This window comes from Podarcis erhardii (assembly GCF_964252035.2).
Source record: "Podarcis erhardii genome assembly, chromosome: 7".
Classification (NCBI taxonomy): domain Eukaryota; kingdom Metazoa; phylum Chordata; class Lepidosauria; order Squamata; family Lacertidae; genus Podarcis; species Podarcis erhardii.
Genome location: NC_138511.1, coordinates 6,087,322 through 6,106,933, shown reverse-complemented (window position 1 = coordinate 6,106,933; position 19,612 = coordinate 6,087,322). Strand labels below are relative to the sequence as shown.

Below are 19,612 nucleotides of genomic sequence, written 5' to 3'. Positions count from 1 at the left end.
TTCACACAGTACATAGTTAAACTATGGGACTCACTGCTACAGGAATCAGTAATGGCCACCAATCTGGATAGCTTTTAGAAAAGGATTAGATAATTCCATAGAGCAGCGGGTTATCCTAGTTACAGTTGCTCTGTTGTGCCTCCACGGCTGGAGGCAACAAGGCTTCTGAATACCAGCTACTAGAAGCTACAGGAAAGGACAGGGCTGTCATGCTCAAATCCTGCTTGCAGGTTTCCCACAGGTGTTATGTACTGAAGTTCTCACCCTGGGCCAGCAGGGGGATACTGTAGATAGTTATGCAAATCTGGGATCGAAAGTGACATTCAGTGATTGGATAGTTTTAGAAAATTGTTACAGTTACGTTGTACTGGAGCTCTATATAAGCAGGCTGACTGAACCCCTCAGTTCAGTTCTGTTCTGGCTTCTGAATAAACAAGAGCTTTTTGAAGAATCGCTGTGTCGTCAGATATGTTCACCCACAATCTAACAACAGGCATCAGTTTGGCCACTGTGAGAGCAGGATGAAGGATTAGATGGGCCATGGGCCTGATCTAGTGGTCAACCAGATGCCTGTGGGAGCCCCACAAGTGGAACCTAAGCACAAGAGCACTCTCCTCTAGTTTCCAGCAACTAGAATTCAGAAACATAACTGCTTCAGATCATGGAGGCAGAGCAGAACAATCACAGCCAATCGCCATCAAAAGCCCTCTGCTCTATGAATCTGTCTAATCCAGGGGTAGGCAACCTAAGGCCCGGGGGCCAGATCCAGCCCAATCGTCTTCTCAATCCGGCCTGCGGACAGTCTGGGAATCAGCGTGTTTTTACATGAGTAGAATGTGTCCTTTTATTTAAAATGCATCCCTGGGTTATTTGTGGGGCACAGGAATTCATTTATTCCCCCCCCCCAAAAAAAATATAGTCCGCCACCCCACATGGTCTGAGGGACAGTGGCTGAAAAAGGTTGCTGGCCCCTGGTCTAATCCTCTTTTAAAGCCATCTAGGCTGGTGGCCTGTGGGAGCGAGTTCCATAGTTCAAGTGTGCGCTGCGTGAAGAGTCAGACCTTCCAGAAAGTGCTGGATTTAGGGCAGTGTGGACACACACACACACACACACACACACACACCCGGCTCAACAACAACAACAACTTACATTTGCATGGGTGACCTATTGAGAAGATCCATAAAAAGCAACTGTGAAAATAAGAAATATTTAGGAGCATGCCAAATTTTGTCTTTGATCAGGGTGCCATATTATTACCCTGTCCCCTCCTGTCTCAGTGGATTGGGCCCTTGATAATGAAGAGGAAGGGCGTGCATTTGGATTTCCTGCTTGTGGAACCAGAATGTCTTGGTCTGACTCTGGCCATTCTTGGTAACTTTCTCACCTCTGTCCCTGGACCGGCTGGCACTTCCTCTCCCAGTGCAGCTTATAAGGACTTGCCCCTCACTTGCTTACTGAAGTGTAGCATAAAAGGAGTCAGTTCACAAATGAGGCGTTGCTTCCCAACTTTTCCCCTGCATACATTTTTCTGAAGATAATAATTCACCGGGCTCTGTTCTACCATCAGCCCAAGGTCAATATAATGAAATAAAACACCTTATATGGCTAACATACTATCCATTGGCCTTTTTAGGGTCTTGGCTTGGAGAAGATCCGCCTCTGAGGTTTTATAGTCTCGCTGGTATTTATACCAAAGGCATCATCAGAACAGAGTCCCCGAGGAAAGGAGTTTTCCTGTGCACTTGGTGAGTAGCTGCAGAAAGATTCTGCTTGCATGAACACTCCTCTTGGAAACTGCCTCATTCAGGGGCAAGGGAGACTTGGGAACCACATTGCCTGCTGGCCAGGTTTGGAACGCACCTCCGGGAGAAGTGAATGGCCTAAGCTCTGCCACTTCATTGAAGGTTTCTGACAGTTTTTGTGCCAGTGTTAGCGGCTGTGGCTTGCCTCTCTCCATGGCACACTTTGGAGGCAGAGGGAAAGACCGGGACTTTTTGGGTTTATGGTCCAATATGCAAATCAGGGTGTCAACTCATTGCTGTTTTTTAAAAGCGCAACCTGGTGTTTTGGATACCACTTTTGGAGAAAGCCAGAAGTTTTTGACTACTATTCCTGTGAATGCTAAGTAATTTGAGATTATCTGTCACATGTTATTGATTGCCTAGGGCTAACCCCTCCCCCCACCCAGTTCTTGATTCTATACAGCTGCTTTATTTTCAATACTTGCTGAAATTAGTATTAGCTGTGACTGTTTCATCTTTCTTTACATGATAAAAGCAGCCTGGTGTGCCTGAATCTGAAGGAAATATGTGGGGAGGGGCCTTTTTTCCCTTTGGAAGCCAGGGGTTGAAGAGATTATTTCCATTTTTGGGAAAAGCTTGTGAGAAACCTCGTGTTTCTGTTTACTCTCGCCCAGAGTCCTGGCGTGGGATGCCAGGCTTGCACTCTGATTCATCCCTGCAGCTTGCGGAAAATTTAGAAAAATTCCAGAGGACACAGAACAAGGCTTGCGTGTTAGAAAAGGAAAATATAAGTATGTGATACAATTGCATCCTCCAGGGAAGGAAATCTAGGAAGTAAAGTGATCCAAAATCTCTGGTGTGTGAAAACTCTTGTGTAGAAACCCAGCATGGAAGTAACTGCACTCTGCACCTGCACTCTGCATCAGAGTCGGAGAGTTGGTGAGCCCCAGGTCCAGTTAAGTCATGTTCCTTGGGGGCCCACTTTTATTTAGTATTTATTTTATTTAGTATTTATTATTTTATTTATATACTGCCCTTCCTCAAAAGATCCCAGGGTGGTGTACAACATTAAGAACACACTTTAAGGCAGCCACTGTGGTGGAGTAGCTGGAGTGGCCTGACTTGGACCTGGGAGACCTTGGGTCAGTCTCTTACTCTTAGCCTGAACTACCTTACAGGGTCGTTGTGAGGATAAATGGGGGGGGGTGCGGGAAGAGAACACCTTGAGCTCCTTAAAGGAGTGGTGGGATATGAATGCCAGAAATGCATTAATTAACTAAGATGAGACTCTCACCACCTGCTCTGCAGATGTGCTAAGATATATTGTCACTTCATTCTTTGATTCTTTGGAAATGGTATTATTCACATAAAAACCTCAAGCTTTAAACCTGAGTGGCATTTGAACCAGATGATGTGTCGAAGCTGAATCAGTGGAACAAGCCATGGCAACAGCAGGGAAGTCGAGGCAGCTGTCTTCTGGTCACGATGGCAACTTAGGCAAGGGATGAGATGTGAAGGGCAGGGTGTCAGATGTGGAGGAGCTGGCTGGAAGAGGGGAATTCCTTGCTGGATCGGGCCAAGCGAGGCTCATCTAGTACAACAATCAGTTCGCAAGAGGGGCCGCCCCACTGAGAAGCGGGGCAGGCAGGCATACAATTGTTGGCCTGGCTTTCCCCTGTTGATTTCAGCATCTGGCATTCAGTGGCTTTTTTCAGCTGGAACTCATTGGAACTGGGTTCTAGCACCTCTCAGGTGCATGACATTGTTGTTATAAGAGAATAATAAGGGAGGCATTCATGGTGAGTTCTGGCAGCTTTTTTCTAGAAAAATAGCACTGCACAGAGTCTCCACATATGTATGTATTGTGGGTAATGGCCAACCCCTAGCCTCCATGAATTTATCCATTCCATTTTTATAAGCGAGAGTGGATGCTTCAATCATTTCAGCTGCTTCCTGCAGCTTGCAGTTGTTTTCCCGGCTTTTGTGAATGGAAACAATCAAAGGAGGGTCCTCTTTGTATCAGAGTCACCTGTCCAGAGACCAGCTAAATCATGAGCTCAGCTTCATGACACATGGGACTTACTTGCCATGATTCTCCTGCTCACACTAGTATTGCTAAGGGGTTTTCTGTCTGGCCTTCTGTGTCTCTGCAGTTTGCTCCAGTGGATGGGTTGCATCCCTTGATGTTTTTGGTTGGTGCCTTGAAACGGAATTGGAGGACAGCCCCAAAGTTGCTAAAGCAGACTTGCTCAGCCTTGGGCCCTCCAGATGTTCTGCACTACAACATCAGCCCTTGTATACTATGATGGGAATTGCAGTCCAAAGCATATGGCGGACGCCAGGTTGGGTCAAGGGGACAAATTCTTTCTGATCACAATAGGTCCATTTAAAACCTTTAGCTGTTTTATGCCAGCAAAACTATCATGGCTCCCCTCAAAGAATCCTGAGAATGGCATTTTGGTGAACATCCTGGTGATAGATTCAGGTAGGTAGCCATGTTGGTCTGATGCAGTGTGTGTGTGTGTGTGTGTGTGTGTGTGTGTGTGTTGTCCAGTAGCACCTTAGAGACCAGCTAAGTTTGTTCTTGGTATAACCTTTCGTGTGCATGCACACTTCTTCAGATACGAAGACGTTCTTATCTGAGGACGTCTGCATGCACACAAAAGCTTATACAGCACCAAGAACAAACTTAGTTGGTCTCTAAGGTGCTACTGGACAATTTATTTTTTATTTTTTAATATATATGTGTATATCTTGGTGATAATTCTGCTAGCCATCCACCCTCAGAAGTACAGGCCCCAGAGCAGGTTCCTTGCAGAAACGAAATGGCTGTCAAGCTAAATCTGCGCTGCCAACATGCTTTATGGGGCATCCTCTCACAGTTGGATTCACTGGCTGCCTTCAAGTCAGTTCTTTGGTCAGTCTCTGTGTTTAATGCTTGCAACATAATCGAATCCCCTTCTGCCTGTCCTTCATTCAGGGCTGCCTGAGCCAAAACACAAGATTCCAACTCTACAACTATAGCATTCTATGATTAGTGCAAATTTATCAAATAAACATATTTTTGTATGCAGTTTGACTTATATATGCAGCAACATCCCCCAATAAGATGCAGTTTTGTATGTCATTTTCAATAATACATTAATTTTTATGTGCACTTTCTCTTAGTATATGCATTTTTGTAAGCACTGGTTGGCAAACTGCACCACAACATTCAGATGAGCATGAATTCTGAAGGACGATTCTGTCTTTTGGTTTGCATATTGTTTTGAAAAGAGCAGATTTGTACAAGTTTGTATAAGTCTGTTTAAGTTTCTTTTCTTTTTTCCTTTTTGCTTTTTGGTGTGTGTATTTTCTTTTTGATATGTGTATTTTTTTTAAAGAAAAACTGTTTAATAAAGATATTATAAAAAAAAAATATGAAAAGAGCAGATTTGATAGCTTCAGCTTTAATTTAAATACTTTAATGTCACTTGTACAACTTGTATACAGTGAGATTACAAGTGAATCTTGGATCGAATTCCCCCTCCTCCTCTACCTCAGAAAGAAAATGTGTAAAAAGCATGTGTGTTCTCCCCAGATAGGCAGTGACTGCCCACTATAATAGCAACTCCCACTCAACGCTGGTGAGAGGAGATCAGGCTAGCTTGGAGGGCAAAGTGCACACACATCTCCGTCCTCAAACCCCTCATTGCCACTCCCTGTAGCATCTTCTGTCCGATGCCTTTGCCTAGTGATGCCTCTTGCTTTCACCAGCAAAGACCCCTCCAGCACAGTCCCTACATTTCCTTCCTGATCTTCCCTCTTCCAGGTCTCCTGTGTCCCAGCACCACCGTCAGTCGAAGCCATGTGTGAAGAGGAGACAACCGCCCTTGTTTGTGACAATGGCTCTGGGCTGTGCAAGGCTGGGTTCGCCGGTGACGATGCCCCCCGTGCCGTTTTCCCATCCATTGTGGGTCGCCCACGTCACCAGGTTTGTGCACAGAGTTCCCTTTGGGTGCTTCTAATCAGGGATTTTTTTCCAGCTGGAACTCAGGGCACATCTCAGGTGGACACCATTGCTATTACAAGAGAACAGGGGAGGCGTTCATGGTGAGTTCCGGCACCTCCTTTTCTAGAAAAATAGCACTGCTCAGAGCTGGGACTCAGTTAGACTGGTAAAGAAAAAGCAATTTATATGTGTTGTGTGTGTGATATAACATTGTGCCACCAAATGGCAATGTGGAATCCCGTTTTTCTCTACCTGTTTAAATTTACAACGCTTTAAACTGAAACACTTCTTTGATGTGTCTAGATCCAGCCTTGGACTATGGACTCAGCTATACAGCTGCAAATAAACATTTTAAGTGTGTTTTAAATGTAATATACAATGTGGCATTAGATGGCAATAGCGAGCCTCATGGAAAATTCAATGTATTTTTAAAAAGGCATTTTCAGAACGGTTTTTATATGTGTGTAGATTCCCCTCAGCCTCAGCCAGCATGTGCAAAACATCTGGAGGGCACCAGCTTGGCAAAGGCTGATGCATGGCATATACATGGGATAAAATTTATTATTACCCAAAGTATAAGTATACAAATGAATTATCCAAAGAAACACAAGATGAAGAACTATAAATCTTAAATCAAAAAGAAAAGGAACACTACAGTTTATTAGGAACCATCAATAGAATACATATTCAAAGGTCATAGTATGAAGTAATTGTACAACTAAATGTGTTTGGATGTAAGAAATTGGTAGTTTCATAGACCAGTAATTCTCATGTAAGATAATGTAGGACCCCATATTTCATCAGCTAAATGCACCTTGAGATTTGCTGAAAGTGTGGCAGCTTTTTCACTTTTAGAGTATCCCAGAGCTTTGCAAAGTCTCTCTCCTGCCCCACTTTAAAGAACTGGTAGAGCAAATTTACCAATATTTGGAAAATACCAGGGTAGTAGAATCATGGGAGTTCAGAGCCACCAGCCACATCAGAAATTCAGCAGGGAAAAGATTCCAGCAAATTATTTGATTGAATAAGGTAGAAGAGGATCCGTTTTGAATGTTTTGGTCACAAGCAACTCTTTGTGGGCAAAGGACTCTGACAGGTTAAGGTTTCCCTTTTTTTTCTGGGGGTGCTCAAGGGTATGCAGTACAGTACTGACACCTTTCCCCCTGTTAAAAGAGTAGCATTTACTGTAACAACAACAGGGTGAGTACCAGCACCTTTTAAATAAATAAAAAAGCACTCCCCATGTGCGAATCCATGGAAATGACTCAGTCTGTGGCTGAACTGGCCATGGCAAGTTCCTTTGACTCTTAGTTTTCACAGCTATTCATGCGACTGCATTAATGCCATGCAGGAAGTGACCAGGTGCTTGCCAAATAAGAACATTCCCATGTCTGTAGGGAGGAAGAGTAACTGATGTTGGTCCTTGTCATTCTATCAGTGAGGCTGAAATAGTCCATATTCTGGGAAATGAGACTTGTGAAGGCCAACATAATGGTTCCCATTTAGCAGGGTGGAATGAAGAGTGCTGTGAGGCAGAATGCCAAAACTTACCATGAGCGTGTGATCAAGCTGAGATCTGAATTGAGGATTCCCTCCTACCCAATATGAGATTTCACCTTCTTATTATTTATTTGCTTATTCGTCGAAAAATGTATTTTCCAGTCTGTCCTCATATAGTTCTAAGTGGGTTGGAGAAGGGCGAATTCTAAATGGTTTGCAGAAGGGAGAAGTTATGTTGGTGGCAGATGAGGAGAGTGGGTGTTGGATTATGCAGAGTTTGTTTCCCTTTCTTTGAATACCGTATTTTTTGCACCATAACACTCACTTTTTTCCTCCTAGAAAGTAAGGGGAAATGTCTGTGCGTGTTATGGATCAAATGCCTACGGATGGCGGGGGGATCATCTGCAATCGTGAGCAGAGGATCCATGGTTCCCCTTCCTTCCCTCCTCTGTGGCTCGCTTTGAAACAGCAAAGCGGGAGAAGAGCCGCTGAGTGGGGAGGAGAGAGGGACAGAGAGCCTGCTTGCTTTAAAGGGGCAAAGCGGGAGAGGAGAGGAGCCGCTTACACAAGTGTAAGCGGCTCCTGTCCGGTTGGCTCCTTTAAAGCAACCATGCTCTCTGTCCCTCTCTCCTCCCCACTCAGCTCGCTAAATAGCAGCAAAGTTTTTCAGCTCGCTAAGCCGGGGAGGTGGGAGAGAAGCAGAGCCTGCTTGCTTCAAAGGAGCAAAGCGGGAGAGGAGAGGAGCCTTCTCCCCTTATACCCCTCTTCTGCATTATTAGCAGCATCCTTCTCCACCCACCCCACACGTGTTCCTTCTCCCCTTAAACCCCTCGCCTGCATTATTAGCAGCATCCTTTTTTTGCATTGGGCTACCCCAAACTCACCGTCAGATCACATGTCTGTGGCCACAGCATGAACCACAAAAATCATATATCCACTATTTCGTTTAGAATATATATATTTTTTGTTTTCCTCCTCTAAAAACTACGTGCGTGTTATGGTCTGGTGCGTGTTATAGAGCGAAAAATACGGTATATGGTTCCCCCCCCCCCATCTTGTACCCACAACAGTGAAAAATACGGTACCTCATGCCTGGGGAAGGATGAAGAGGGGAGTTTATGACGTTCCTCTTCTTGGTTCCTAGGGTGTGATGGTGGGGATGGGCCAGAAAGACAGCTACGTTGGGGACGAAGCCCAGAGCAAGAGGGGGATCCTGACTCTCAAGTACCCCATTGAGCACGGCATTATCACCAACTGGGACGATATGGAAAAGGTGACAAGCTCTCCTCTTCGTTAACTTTTTAATTCAGATTTTGAATGGGAGGTGTGTATTTTTTATTAAAACAGAAAAACACAGACAATAGCCAGGAAATAAAATAACTTCTCAGAGTCTTGTACAATGTGTAAATCAGCAGAGCACCTACTAAACCTTCCTTCTCCAGCCTTGATGTTTCTGCGAGTTTGTAATAATATTGTATCATTTGATATGATCAAACAAATAATAGGATAACATATGAATGGCAATTGATCAATTTCTTGCTAGATTCCGTGGCTTTCCAATTGCATTTTCAACCAATTCCAGAAGTATTGTAGGAATTAGAGGAATTTCATACATGACAGTGGCTACAGAATAATCAGTCATTTAGCTGAGCCAATGTGATGGTCTGAAGACACGACACACCAAACTTAATGACATGAGGATGGCCTACTTCCATTTTATAAATAAAGCATTTTGCTGCTCTTACCCACCAAAAAAGCTTTAAAGTATTAGTGTGAATAGTCACCATCCTCTGTACTTCTTTGGACCCTAGCAGCTGGGGTGACCAGACTTTATGGCTTGGATCAGGCATAGGCAAACTCGGCCCTCCGGATGTTTTCGGACTACAGTCCCCATCATCCCTGACCTGTTAGCTAGGGATGATGGGAGTTGTAGTCCCAAAACATCTGGCGGGCTGAGTTTGCCTATGCCTGGCTTGGATCCTAAGATCCAATGAGGTCCATGTAAGGAAAGCAATTCTCCAGGCCCTTGCCCTAGGTCCATGTGATACTGCACAATCTGATCTGTATTCAGGTTGCTAGGCTTTATGATAGAATTAGTGCCATTCAGTCATGAAAGATTCACAGTTATGGAAGATACGTGTTTGGGCATTATGGAGGAATGATAGTGGCACTGGTCTGAGGAATGACTGCGTTTCCTGAGCAACCCCCCCTAGAGGCAAATTGACCAGGTTATTTTGCTTTAAGGGAAAGTGTGCCTGATAGCAGTAGTATACAAATAAAAAATGGCTTATCTGAGTCAGCAGCACCAGCTGGGCATGACACGCAAGACCCAAAGATGGATGTAACATTATGGAGTCGTTTCAGAATCACTGGCCAACCTGAATGCTTGTGACGTGTTGAGAATGAAGTCAGGTGAGCAGTGGCGTAGCGTGGGTTGTCAGCACCCGAGGCAAGGCAAGTAATTTGCGCCCCCTAACCCGTGGATTTGTGCCCCCTAACCCATGGATTTGCGCCCCTTAACCCATGGATTTGCGCTCCCTAACCCTAACCCCCAGATGTTGCGCCCGGTGCGGCCGGCCCCCCCTGCACCCCCCACGCTACGCCACTGCAGGTGAGACAAAGCCCGGCAAAAACTACTAGGCAACTCTTGTTTGTCCACTTTGCCCAGATTTGGCACCATTCTTTCTACAATGAACTGCGAGTGGCTCCTGAAGAACACCCCACACTTCTGACAGAGGCACCCCTGAACCCTAAGGCAAACCGAGAAAAGATGACCCAGGTAAAATCTGCTCAGCTGGACAATGTACAATGAACATGTACCGCCATGATGTATCTGCTTCAAGTGGTGGATTTGGGAAGCCATTAAGGGAGGTGAGGCAGAGCTGGGGGGGGGGGTTCCCCACACAAGCCCCATTGAGATGCCTTCTGCAGCTCCTTTCCATTTCAATAAGATTTGTGCAGGAGAGCAGAATGTGCTCTCAAGACCGAAGCCTCCTCTATCCAGCCTTGGAAGAGTGGCGTGCCATTCATTCTCTCTTTTCCCTTCCTAGATTATGTTTGAAACCTTTAACGTCCCTGCCATGTATGTCGCAATCCAAGCTGTGCTGTCCCTCTATGCATCTGGCCGCACCACCGGTGAGTGCTTAGCTCCAATTGCCGAGTCTTCAGAAGTCTGAATTCCATGCACATCCACACAAATCTGCGATGAAAGAGAGCCAGTGTGGTGTAGTGGTTAGAGTGTCGTTCTAGGACCTGCGAGACCAGGGTTCGAATCCTCACTCATTCAGGAAGCCCACTGGCACAATAACAGAGGTAGCCTGGAGTGGGCCTCCAGGGTTGAACTCAAACTGCTGGAGAATCACAGCACCTGCTGATAACTTGTAACTGCTGCCTCCCATGTTTTTTGCTGTGTTAGCAATACCAAAGTGACCTCCCATGGGGCGCAGGGCTGAACAGTGTGTGTGGAGGTCCTGGGCTGCCCAGGCAAAGGGCAAAGGAAAGCAGCATAATACATTTGGCACCAGCTTGGCTGCTGGAGTTGCCAGAAGGAGGCGTACAAGGTGCCATCCAGTTGTCTTAGAGACCCAACTCCAGATTTGTGTAGGGTTTAATCCATGGGTAGGCAAACTAAGACCCGGGGGCCGGATCCAGCCCAATCACCTTCTCAATCTGGCCTGCAGACAGTCTGGGAATCAGTGTGTTTTTACATGAGTAGAATGTGTCTTTTTATTTAAAATGCATCTCTGGGTTATTTGTGGGGCATAGGAATTCGTTCATTTTTCTCTCCAAAATATAGTCTGGCCCCCCACAAGGTCTGAGGGACAGTGGAAAAAGTTTGCTGACCCCTGGTTTAATCCTTAGCCTTTTCTTCTCCCTAAGATGTCCCGCAAGACAGCGGGTAATATTTCGACATAAGAAGAGTGAAATGGGGGTTGGGGACCCACGGCATTTGTGTCACAGTCTTCCTTCCTCTTTCTCCTTAGGTATTGTTCTGGACTCCGGTGATGGCGTCACTCACAACGTGCCCATTTACGAAGGTTACGCCCTGCCTCACGCAATCATGCGTCTTGACCTGGCTGGTCGCGACCTTACAGACTACCTCATGAAGATCCTGACAGAACGGGGCTACTCTTTTGTCACCACTGGTAAGGAGGGGCTGGATCCTTGGAGCTGACGGCAGGGACCTAGATGGGGCTGCTCCAGCATTGCTTTTCTTCTTTATTTTACTTTTTTGCTTTTTTAGAAAAGCTCAGATAAGCACTTTAATATTGTCATGTGGTTCAGACATCTTAGCGCTGTCTCCTCGTTGCATTTTTTGGAGGGGGGAAATTGAAAGTAAATGGGGAGGAAAATAACACATTTTGTTAGATGGGATTGCCTTACCCCATCCATTAGAATCATAGAATTGTAGAGCAGGAAGGAACACAAGGTTCATCTAGTCCTAGAAATTATAATAGTACAATAAAATATAAAAGACACACGGACATACACTGAGAGGAAATGGGTAGAGAGAGGTGTATTGAAAGAAAACTAACAATAACAACAACAATAACTAAGGCAGGGTATATATAAGACAGAGGACACCAAAGAAGGAACAAAGGGGGAGGAGCAAAGAAAGGATGAAAGAAGAGAAAAGGGGAAAAGGGAAGGAAAGAAGAAGAAAAAGAGGGAAAGGAAATGTCTGTGTGTGTGTGTGTGTGTGTGTAATGCAGAGGAGAGGTATTCAGAAGTCAGATAGTTGAATATAGGTAACAAGGGGAGATTATTATTATTATTATTATTATTATTATTATTATTATTTATACCCCGCCCATCTGGCTGGGTTTCCCCAGCCACTCTGGGTGGCTTCCAACTGTATATTAAAAACAATACAGCATCAGACATTAAAAACTTCCCTAAACAGGGCCGCCTTCAGTTGTCTTTTAAAAGTAAAATAGTTGTTTATTGCCTTGACATATGCTGGGAGGGCATTCCACAGGGCAGGTACCACTAGCGAGAAGGCCCTCTGCCTGGTTCCCTGTAACCTCACTTCTTGCAGCGAGAAGGCCCTTAGAGCTGGACCTCAGTGTCTGGGCTGGATGATGGGGGTGGAGATGCTCCTTCAGGTATACTGGGCCAAGGCCGTTTAGGGCTTTAAAGGTCAGCACCAACACTTTGAATTGTGCTCGGAAATGTACTGGGAGCCAATGAAGATCTTTCAGGACCAGTGTTATATGGTCTCGGCGGCCACTCCCAGCCACCAGTCTAGCTGCTGCATTCTGGATTAATTGCAGTTTCTGAGTCACCTTCAAAGGTAGCACCACGTAGAGCGCATTGCAGTAGTCCAAGCAGGAGATAACCAGAGCATGCACCACTCTGGAGAGACACTCTACGGGCAGGTAGGGTCTCAGTCTGCGTACCAGATGGAGCTGGTAAATAGCTGCGCTGGACACAAAATTGACATGCGCCTCCATGTACAGCTGTGAGTCCAAAATTACTCCCAGGCTGCGCATCTGGTCCTTCAGGGGCAGTTACCCCATTCAGGATCAGGGAGTCCTCCACACCAGCCCGCCCCCTGTCCCCCAAGAACAGTACTTCTGTCTTGTCAGGATTCAACCTCAATCCATTGTTATCTTCAACCCTTTCATTCCAATAGCTTATGAAAAGGACCCATCATTCTAGGAACTTATTCTCTCTTGTTGGCTTCTGACTTCTCTTCTTGAGTATTCCATTTGAACAGATGTTAATGTTTGCCATATTTTCTTTAGGCATTCTTTCACTTGGTGGGGTGCAGCAGTCACTGCAGTCTTCCAATATTTAGTGATACAAATTCTGTCTGCATTCTCATTTCTGTTATGAAGATCAGCTTACATATTGCATGGTGCTTGTGTGGAAAAATATGATATACTCCCCCCACATATGAGACGACTGTACAAATGTGTGTGTTTTCTTTTGGGTATGTGCATTGTGTGACTTGCTGTTCAACATCATGCCTAACTTTGTTAACCTGGGGCAGCCTTCCCCAACCTGGTGCCCTGCAAACGTTTTGGACTACATAGCCCATCAGCCCGCATCAGCACGGCCGCCTCTGGAGAGAACCTGGTTGGGGAAGGCTGACTTAGGGCATACCTTCACTGCAAATATAAGTGAGTGCTAAGTCGCTTTTAACTATTGTGGCCTTTTTCACTGTGCGGAGAGTTCGCTAGGAGTTTTCCTTGTGGGATTGTGCTGAGAATCTTGACAGAGGGCATTTCCCAAGGTTGGGTCTACTGGGAAAAGTAAATTAAAACAATTCAATTTGGTACGTCTTAGTTCATCTACCATCATATCATCATCTTCATTTATTAATTTATATACCATGCCTCTGTCTTTCACAGCTGAACGAGAAATTGTGCGTGACATCAAGGAGAAGCTGTGCTACGTCGCTCTGGATTTTGAGAATGAGATGGCAACAGCTGCTTCCTCCTCATCCCTGGAAAAGAGCTATGAGCTTCCTGATGGGCAAGTCATCACCATTGGCAATGAGCGATTCCGTTGCCCAGAAACTCTTTTCCAGCCTTCCTTTATAGGTGAGTCTGCATCTCTCGAGTCTGGGGTCAGAGAATCTGAAGTAATGCATGAGAAACAATATTTCCTTCTCTCTTGGGGCTCTTTTCTTTGATTGTGATATTTCAACCTGAAAAATCATTTTTTGGTATTAATATTTTATTGAAAATGTTTCAGTTATAAAGGAATAAAGTGAGGCAAATAAAAATAAAATAAAAAGGCACAAAAATGTATAGAAACAATATACAAACATATACAATGTACGAAAAATACCTTAACCCATACATTCTTGTATAAATTTGGTATTATTATGCTAATACGTATGTAAATATTAATAGCCTACTACATTTTCTATAAATTCATTCCAATTTTGTTGTATTTATCCAAGCAGTCTACGTCTGTAAGCAGTCTGTTCATAAGTTGCAAGTGTTATCATATTGTCAATCAATTTATTAAAGGGGATTATATCTTTAATCCAGTTGATCAATATCAATCTCTTGGCTTTCATTAGGGCACATAGAATCTATTTTTAACATCCTCTTGTTAACTTCTATACCAGGCACAGACAAACTCGGCCCTCCAGATGTTTTGGGACTACAACTCCCATCATCCCTACCTAACGGGGCCAGTGGTCAGGGATGATGGGAATTGTAGTCTCAAAATATCTGGAGGGCTGAGTTTGCCTATGCCTGTTCTATACAATAGGTATATAGTTCAGAAGAATATAGTTCAGTCAATCATGAAAAGAAAATGGAGCCTTACTTATTGCATTCAATTTATTCCTCCCTTGCTTCTCCCTCCGAAGGGAATCCCAAAGCAACTAACAACACCATACAAAAAAGTACAATAATTTCAAAAGACAAAGGAATATTTTATTTGACAAAAATGCTAGAATAAACCTATAGATACATTTTGCATTCAGTACTTAAGAAAGCAACAAATCAGTCAACAATGCAAAATCCATAAACAATGGAAGAGAACTGTATATGAGAATTCCTATTATATAATTTTACACTACAATAAAATTAAAAACCATGGCAATTTTAAAAATAAGGTAGCATATAAAGCCCAGTGAAACACCAACAGTTCTTAAAGGCAAACCAACAGCAGTGGCTTTTGCCAGTAGACTACAAAGGCTCTGATGGGAGAGGGTGCAATGATGTTTGAAACATGCTCCCCAGAAAGGAACTTAATTCCAAAGTTTCATCAAAGTGATCGAGGCACTTGCTTTGCATGCAGGAAAGAGAGCCAGCATAGTGCTGTGGTTAGAGTGTGAGACTAGGACCTGGGAGAGACCAGGGTTCGAATCCCCACTGGGCTATGAAGCTCACCTTGGGCCAAGCACGGCCTCTCAGTCTAACCTACCTCACAGGGTTTTGGTGGGAATAAAATGAGAAGGGGGAGAACCATGAACACCACTTTGAACTCCTTAGGAAAAAATGGTGGACTATAAATGCAATAAAACAAATGAATAGCTCAGGTTCAGACTTTGGTTTCTCCAGGTAGGGCTGGAAGTCTCCTCTGTCTGAAATGTTGGAGAACTTCTGGCAGTCAATATAGGCAACACACAGCTAGATGGAGCAGTAGTCTGACTCAGTGTGAAGGTTTCTTCCTATGTACTTATCAGGTGGGTGGTGATCAGTGCTGAACTGCCAGAGGAAGTTCGTCTTTCTGAGTTCCCATCTGAACTGGGGACAAGCTACTGATTTTGGACCATTCCTCCTAGGCATGGAATCTGCTGGCATTCATGAGACCACCTACAATTCCATCATGAAGTGCGACATTGACATCCGCAAAGACCTCTATGCCAACAACGTCCTTTCTGGAGGCACCACCATGTACCCTGGAATCGCAGACAGAATGCAAAAGGAAATTACAGCCTTGGCTCCCAGCACAATGAAGATAAAGGCATGTCTGCCCTATTTTCTTTCAGGGTTTGAAATACTGTCCCTTAGCACCCATCCCACCTGCAACTGGCAGGACAGCACATACTGATGGGAACAAAGATCCATGAGTGTGCTATGGGGAGGGGATTACCCATGAGTTTTTGGGACTGCGCCCCTTCCAGTCGTCAATCACAGGGAATTCTTTGCTGTTATGCTCTGATGGGTATTGGCCCACTGACATGCCTATGGAAATAATCCAAAATTTAATACAGTGGTGCCCCGCAAGACAAACGCCTCGCAAGACGGAAAACCCGCTAGACTAAAGGGTTTTCCGTTTTGGAGGTGCTTCACAAAACAAATTTCCCTACGGGCTTGCTTTGCAAGACGAAAATGTCTTGCGAGTTCCTGCGGGTTTTTTTCGCTTTTTCCCCCCTTTTCCTAAGCCGCAAAGCCGCTTATCAGCTGATCCGCTGATAAGCCGCTTAACAGCTGATCGCTAAAAGCCGCTAAACTGCTAATAGCGCTAATCCGCTAAGCTGTCAATGGGCTTGCTTCGCAAGACGAAAAAAACGCTATACGAAGAGCCTCACAGAACGGATTAATTTCGTCTTGCGAGGCACCACTGTACTATCTGTAGTAGTTGGCATATATCTGATGATAGCTGTGGGTCTTCACATTTCCTCAGGTCAGAACTGACTTCTTGATTGTGCTCAGTCTCACACCTTACTTACTCGGTAGCCAAATGACCATCAAAAATGTCACTCATTAACCCTCTTCTACAAATGTTTTCACAGATCATTGCTCCTCCTGAGCGTAAATACTCTGTTTGGATTGGTGGTTCCATCCTGGCCTCTCTCTCCACCTTCCAGCAGATGTGGATCAGCAAACCAGAATACGATGAGGCTGGTCCTTCAATTGTCCACCGGAAGTGCTTCTAGAGGCCAGAGCTAGATTCTTCTAGAGCATGGAGACTCCTTCCTCCTCCTCCTCCTTTTGCAATTCTTTCTAACTCTTCAATAAGCATTAAAACGTTTTTCAAACTCTGCCTGTGGCACTTTGTCCCCTGTTGTTGTTGCTGCTGTAATCTTCCTTGCACCCTAAGGCTCAGGGCAGGTTACAACAATTTAAAATACCATTTTAAAACACACAACAGTTTTTAAAAATCACAAAAAACAAAAAAAATATACATTTTAGGTGTCAAAGGTGCTAGGATAAAAAGATGTGTCTTCAGCATACAATGGAAACTATATAGTGAAGGGCCAGGTTTACCTCTGTGGGGAAGGAATGCCACAGTGAATGCCTTCTCCTGGCCTACCACCACTCCAAACTTCTGTGGGTTGTGGAACTACCAAGAGGGCCTGCTCTGTTGACACTAGAAAACTGTTTGCAGCAATGAGGTGGTCTCTTTCAGATATTTGGGGCCTGAGTCCTTTTGGGCTTAAAATGTTGATGTGGTGACCCTGAATTGGGACCAGAAATGAACTGGCAACCAGTTCAGTTGTTCCAAAACAGCAGCTACATGAGATCTAAACAGAACCCCAGCCAATAATCTGGATGCTGCATTTTGGACCAATCGAAGTCGCTGGGTCGTTCAAGCACATTGTAATAATCCAGCCTGGGAGTTACCAGAGCATGGAATACAGTGGTTAGGTCTTTTGTATGCCATTGATCTTCACATCTGGCTCTTGAGGAAACTTATTTATGTTTTATAAAGGGAAGGTATGCAATTCAGAGGAGTGGAGGTTGTTCAAATGAAATAAACCTTTACCTGAAAATTCAGTACTTCAGATGCTAGTCTGTTGCATGACAAACAACAAAGCCATTTGGCATCTTAAGAGGGCTGAATCAAGACCATGATGGTCCCTGGGCCAGCAGCCTTTAGTGGGTATCCTACTCTACTCCCAACTCTAGAGTCGCATGTACGATGTCTTGGGCATGTGAACACACAAACACTCACACAAAGAAAAAGCATGTTATGTGCAACGATGGGGTGGTAAGCTCTACTCACACTCAGATTAATGGGCCTAAGTTATGTCCATTGATTTCAGTAGGTTTACTGTGAGCAGTGCTTAGTTGGATACAAGCCATGTGGGAAACATTTCTACATATCTTAAAGCAGGCGTAGCCAATGTGGTGCCTCCCAGATGTTGTTGGACTGCAGCTGTTGCCATTTGCTGACCATTAATCCATAAACAGACCCCCATGTTGCAATATAGACAAGCTGAACAAAATAACACAACACGATGGCCAATAACAATGGCACAGAACACTACTGTATCCATAGACTAATCCAAATGATCAGAAATTGCAACCAAAGTCTCTAAATCTTCACCAGTCGTGGCAGAGTAATTTTGATGAAGAATTGATTAAGATTGGCTGATGAAGCATTGAATGAAACAGATTGGTTATCCGGAATCTTCTGTTCCAGCGATATTTGATGACAGATTATGGGACGCGGATGGCGCTGTGGGTTAAACCACAGAGCCTAGGACTTGCCGATCAGAAGGTCGGCAGTTCAAATCCTCGCGACGGGGTGAGCTCCCATTGCTCGGTCCCTGCTCCTGCCAACCCATGCTGGCCACATGACCCGGAAGCTGTACGCCGGCTCCCTCGGCCAATAAAGCGAGATGAGCGCCGCAACCCCAGTTGGCCACGACTGGACCTAATGGTCAGGGGTCCCTTTACCTTTACCTATGTATATATCAAACTTTTGAATTATTCTGCTGTGACTGGTGAAGGTTTAGAGACTTTGGTTGCAATTTCTGATTAAATAGTGTTAATACCATTCTTATTGGCCATTGTGTTGTGTTATTTTGTTCAATTTGCTGTCCATTGGCCATGCTTGCTGGGACCAATGGCAACAGCAGCCCACAACATCTGGAGGGAACCGAGCTGGCTGCATCTTCTGCACTTCACTGAAAGCAAGACTGGAAAGCCCCCTTCACACATTTGTTGTGCCACGGGGTCTTCTTCAGTGCAAGCACTGGCCTCACCCCTGGTGCTACGTGGATTTCCTGGCCCTCTTCCAACCTGCACATGCTGGATGTTGCCACCTGCCTCAGGGAAGCCTACCTGTTTCCCCTGCTGCCTATGTCCAGGGCGTGGTCATTAGGGCGAAGGGTGGGGAAAGGGCAGCATCTGGAGCACGGCCAGCAGCATGTTCCCCTGGCCCCTTGCTCTGGTGGAGACCCCTTTGCACAGTTGACACATCACCAAAGGGAGCAGGGGCGATGTGCTGCCTCCTGCCCCCACACGACCGCCTTCCACAGGCAGGGCACAGCCTCTTGCTCTTCTGTTTTGTTTTGTTTTTTTAATAATGTTTATTCAGAATTTGAGAATTACAAAAAGAAAAAAGAAAAATACAAAATACAGAAAAAGTACAAAGAAAACAATACAATCATTGAAAAAGAAAAAGAACAGATTAAACCTTTACTTAACTTTCTTCCTTTACTTATTTCCTTGACCTCCTCACACCTCCCATTTTTGTATTCTAGTTCAAATTGTTATTTCAGCAAATCCATCCAACCTTGTTTTTAACTTAATAATTTGTCTTAATATATTGTTATTCTACGTTCTCTCTTTCATCAATTTCATCAATTCATTTTTTACTTAATCCTTTATATCATTTCTACCAAAACCATATAATTTTCTTTTTCCAGCATCTTTCTAACAATCCTTAATTTTACAATATTTTTGAAGATATACTTTAAGTTTTTTCCAATCTTCTTCCACTGACTCTTCTCCTTCCGGATTCTGCCAGTCATCTCAGCCAATTCCATATATTCCATCACCTTTGTCTGCCATTCTTCTCGGGTGGGTAAATCTTGTGTCTTCCAATACTTTGCGATGAGTATTCTTGCTGCTGTTGTAGCGTACATAAAAAAAGTTCTATCCTTCTTTCGCACCAATTGGCCGACCATGCCCAGGAGAAAGGCCTCTGGTTTCTTCTGAAAGGTATATTTAAATA

General features: G+C 44.5%; 1 protein-coding gene across 1 annotated transcript; it reads left to right on the top strand.

Annotated features, from left to right (window-relative positions):
* The first annotated feature begins 1,616 nt into the window (after positions 1-1,616).
* ACTG2 (actin gamma 2, smooth muscle) lies at positions 1,617-16,688 on the top strand. The gene is made up of 9 exons (XM_081868522.1): positions 1,617-1,746; positions 5,555-5,716; positions 8,379-8,507; positions 9,903-10,013; positions 10,285-10,369; positions 11,218-11,379; positions 13,591-13,782; positions 15,486-15,667; positions 16,440-16,688. The coding sequence occupies exons 2-9, from the start codon at positions 5,591-5,593 to the stop codon at positions 16,581-16,583; spliced, it is 1,131 nt and encodes a 376-aa protein (XP_081724648.1). The 5' UTR covers positions 1,617-1,746; positions 5,555-5,590; the 3' UTR covers positions 16,584-16,688.
* Positions 16,689-19,612: the final 2,924 nt, after the last annotated feature.

Bases quoted from the DNA above. Each gene is read 5' to 3' on its own strand.
- ACTG2 (XM_081868522.1), top strand. From the start codon at position 5,591: ATGTGTGAAGAGGAGACAACCGCCCTTGTTTGTGACAATGGCTCTGGG. The intron at 5,717-8,378 runs GTTTGTGCACAG...CTTGGTTCCTAG, and splicing joins TGGGTCGCCCACGTCACCAG to GGTGTGATGGTGGGGATGGG. The intron at 11,380-13,590 runs GTAAGGAGGGGC...TGTCTTTCACAG, and splicing joins CTACTCTTTTGTCACCACTG to CTGAACGAGAAATTGTGCGT.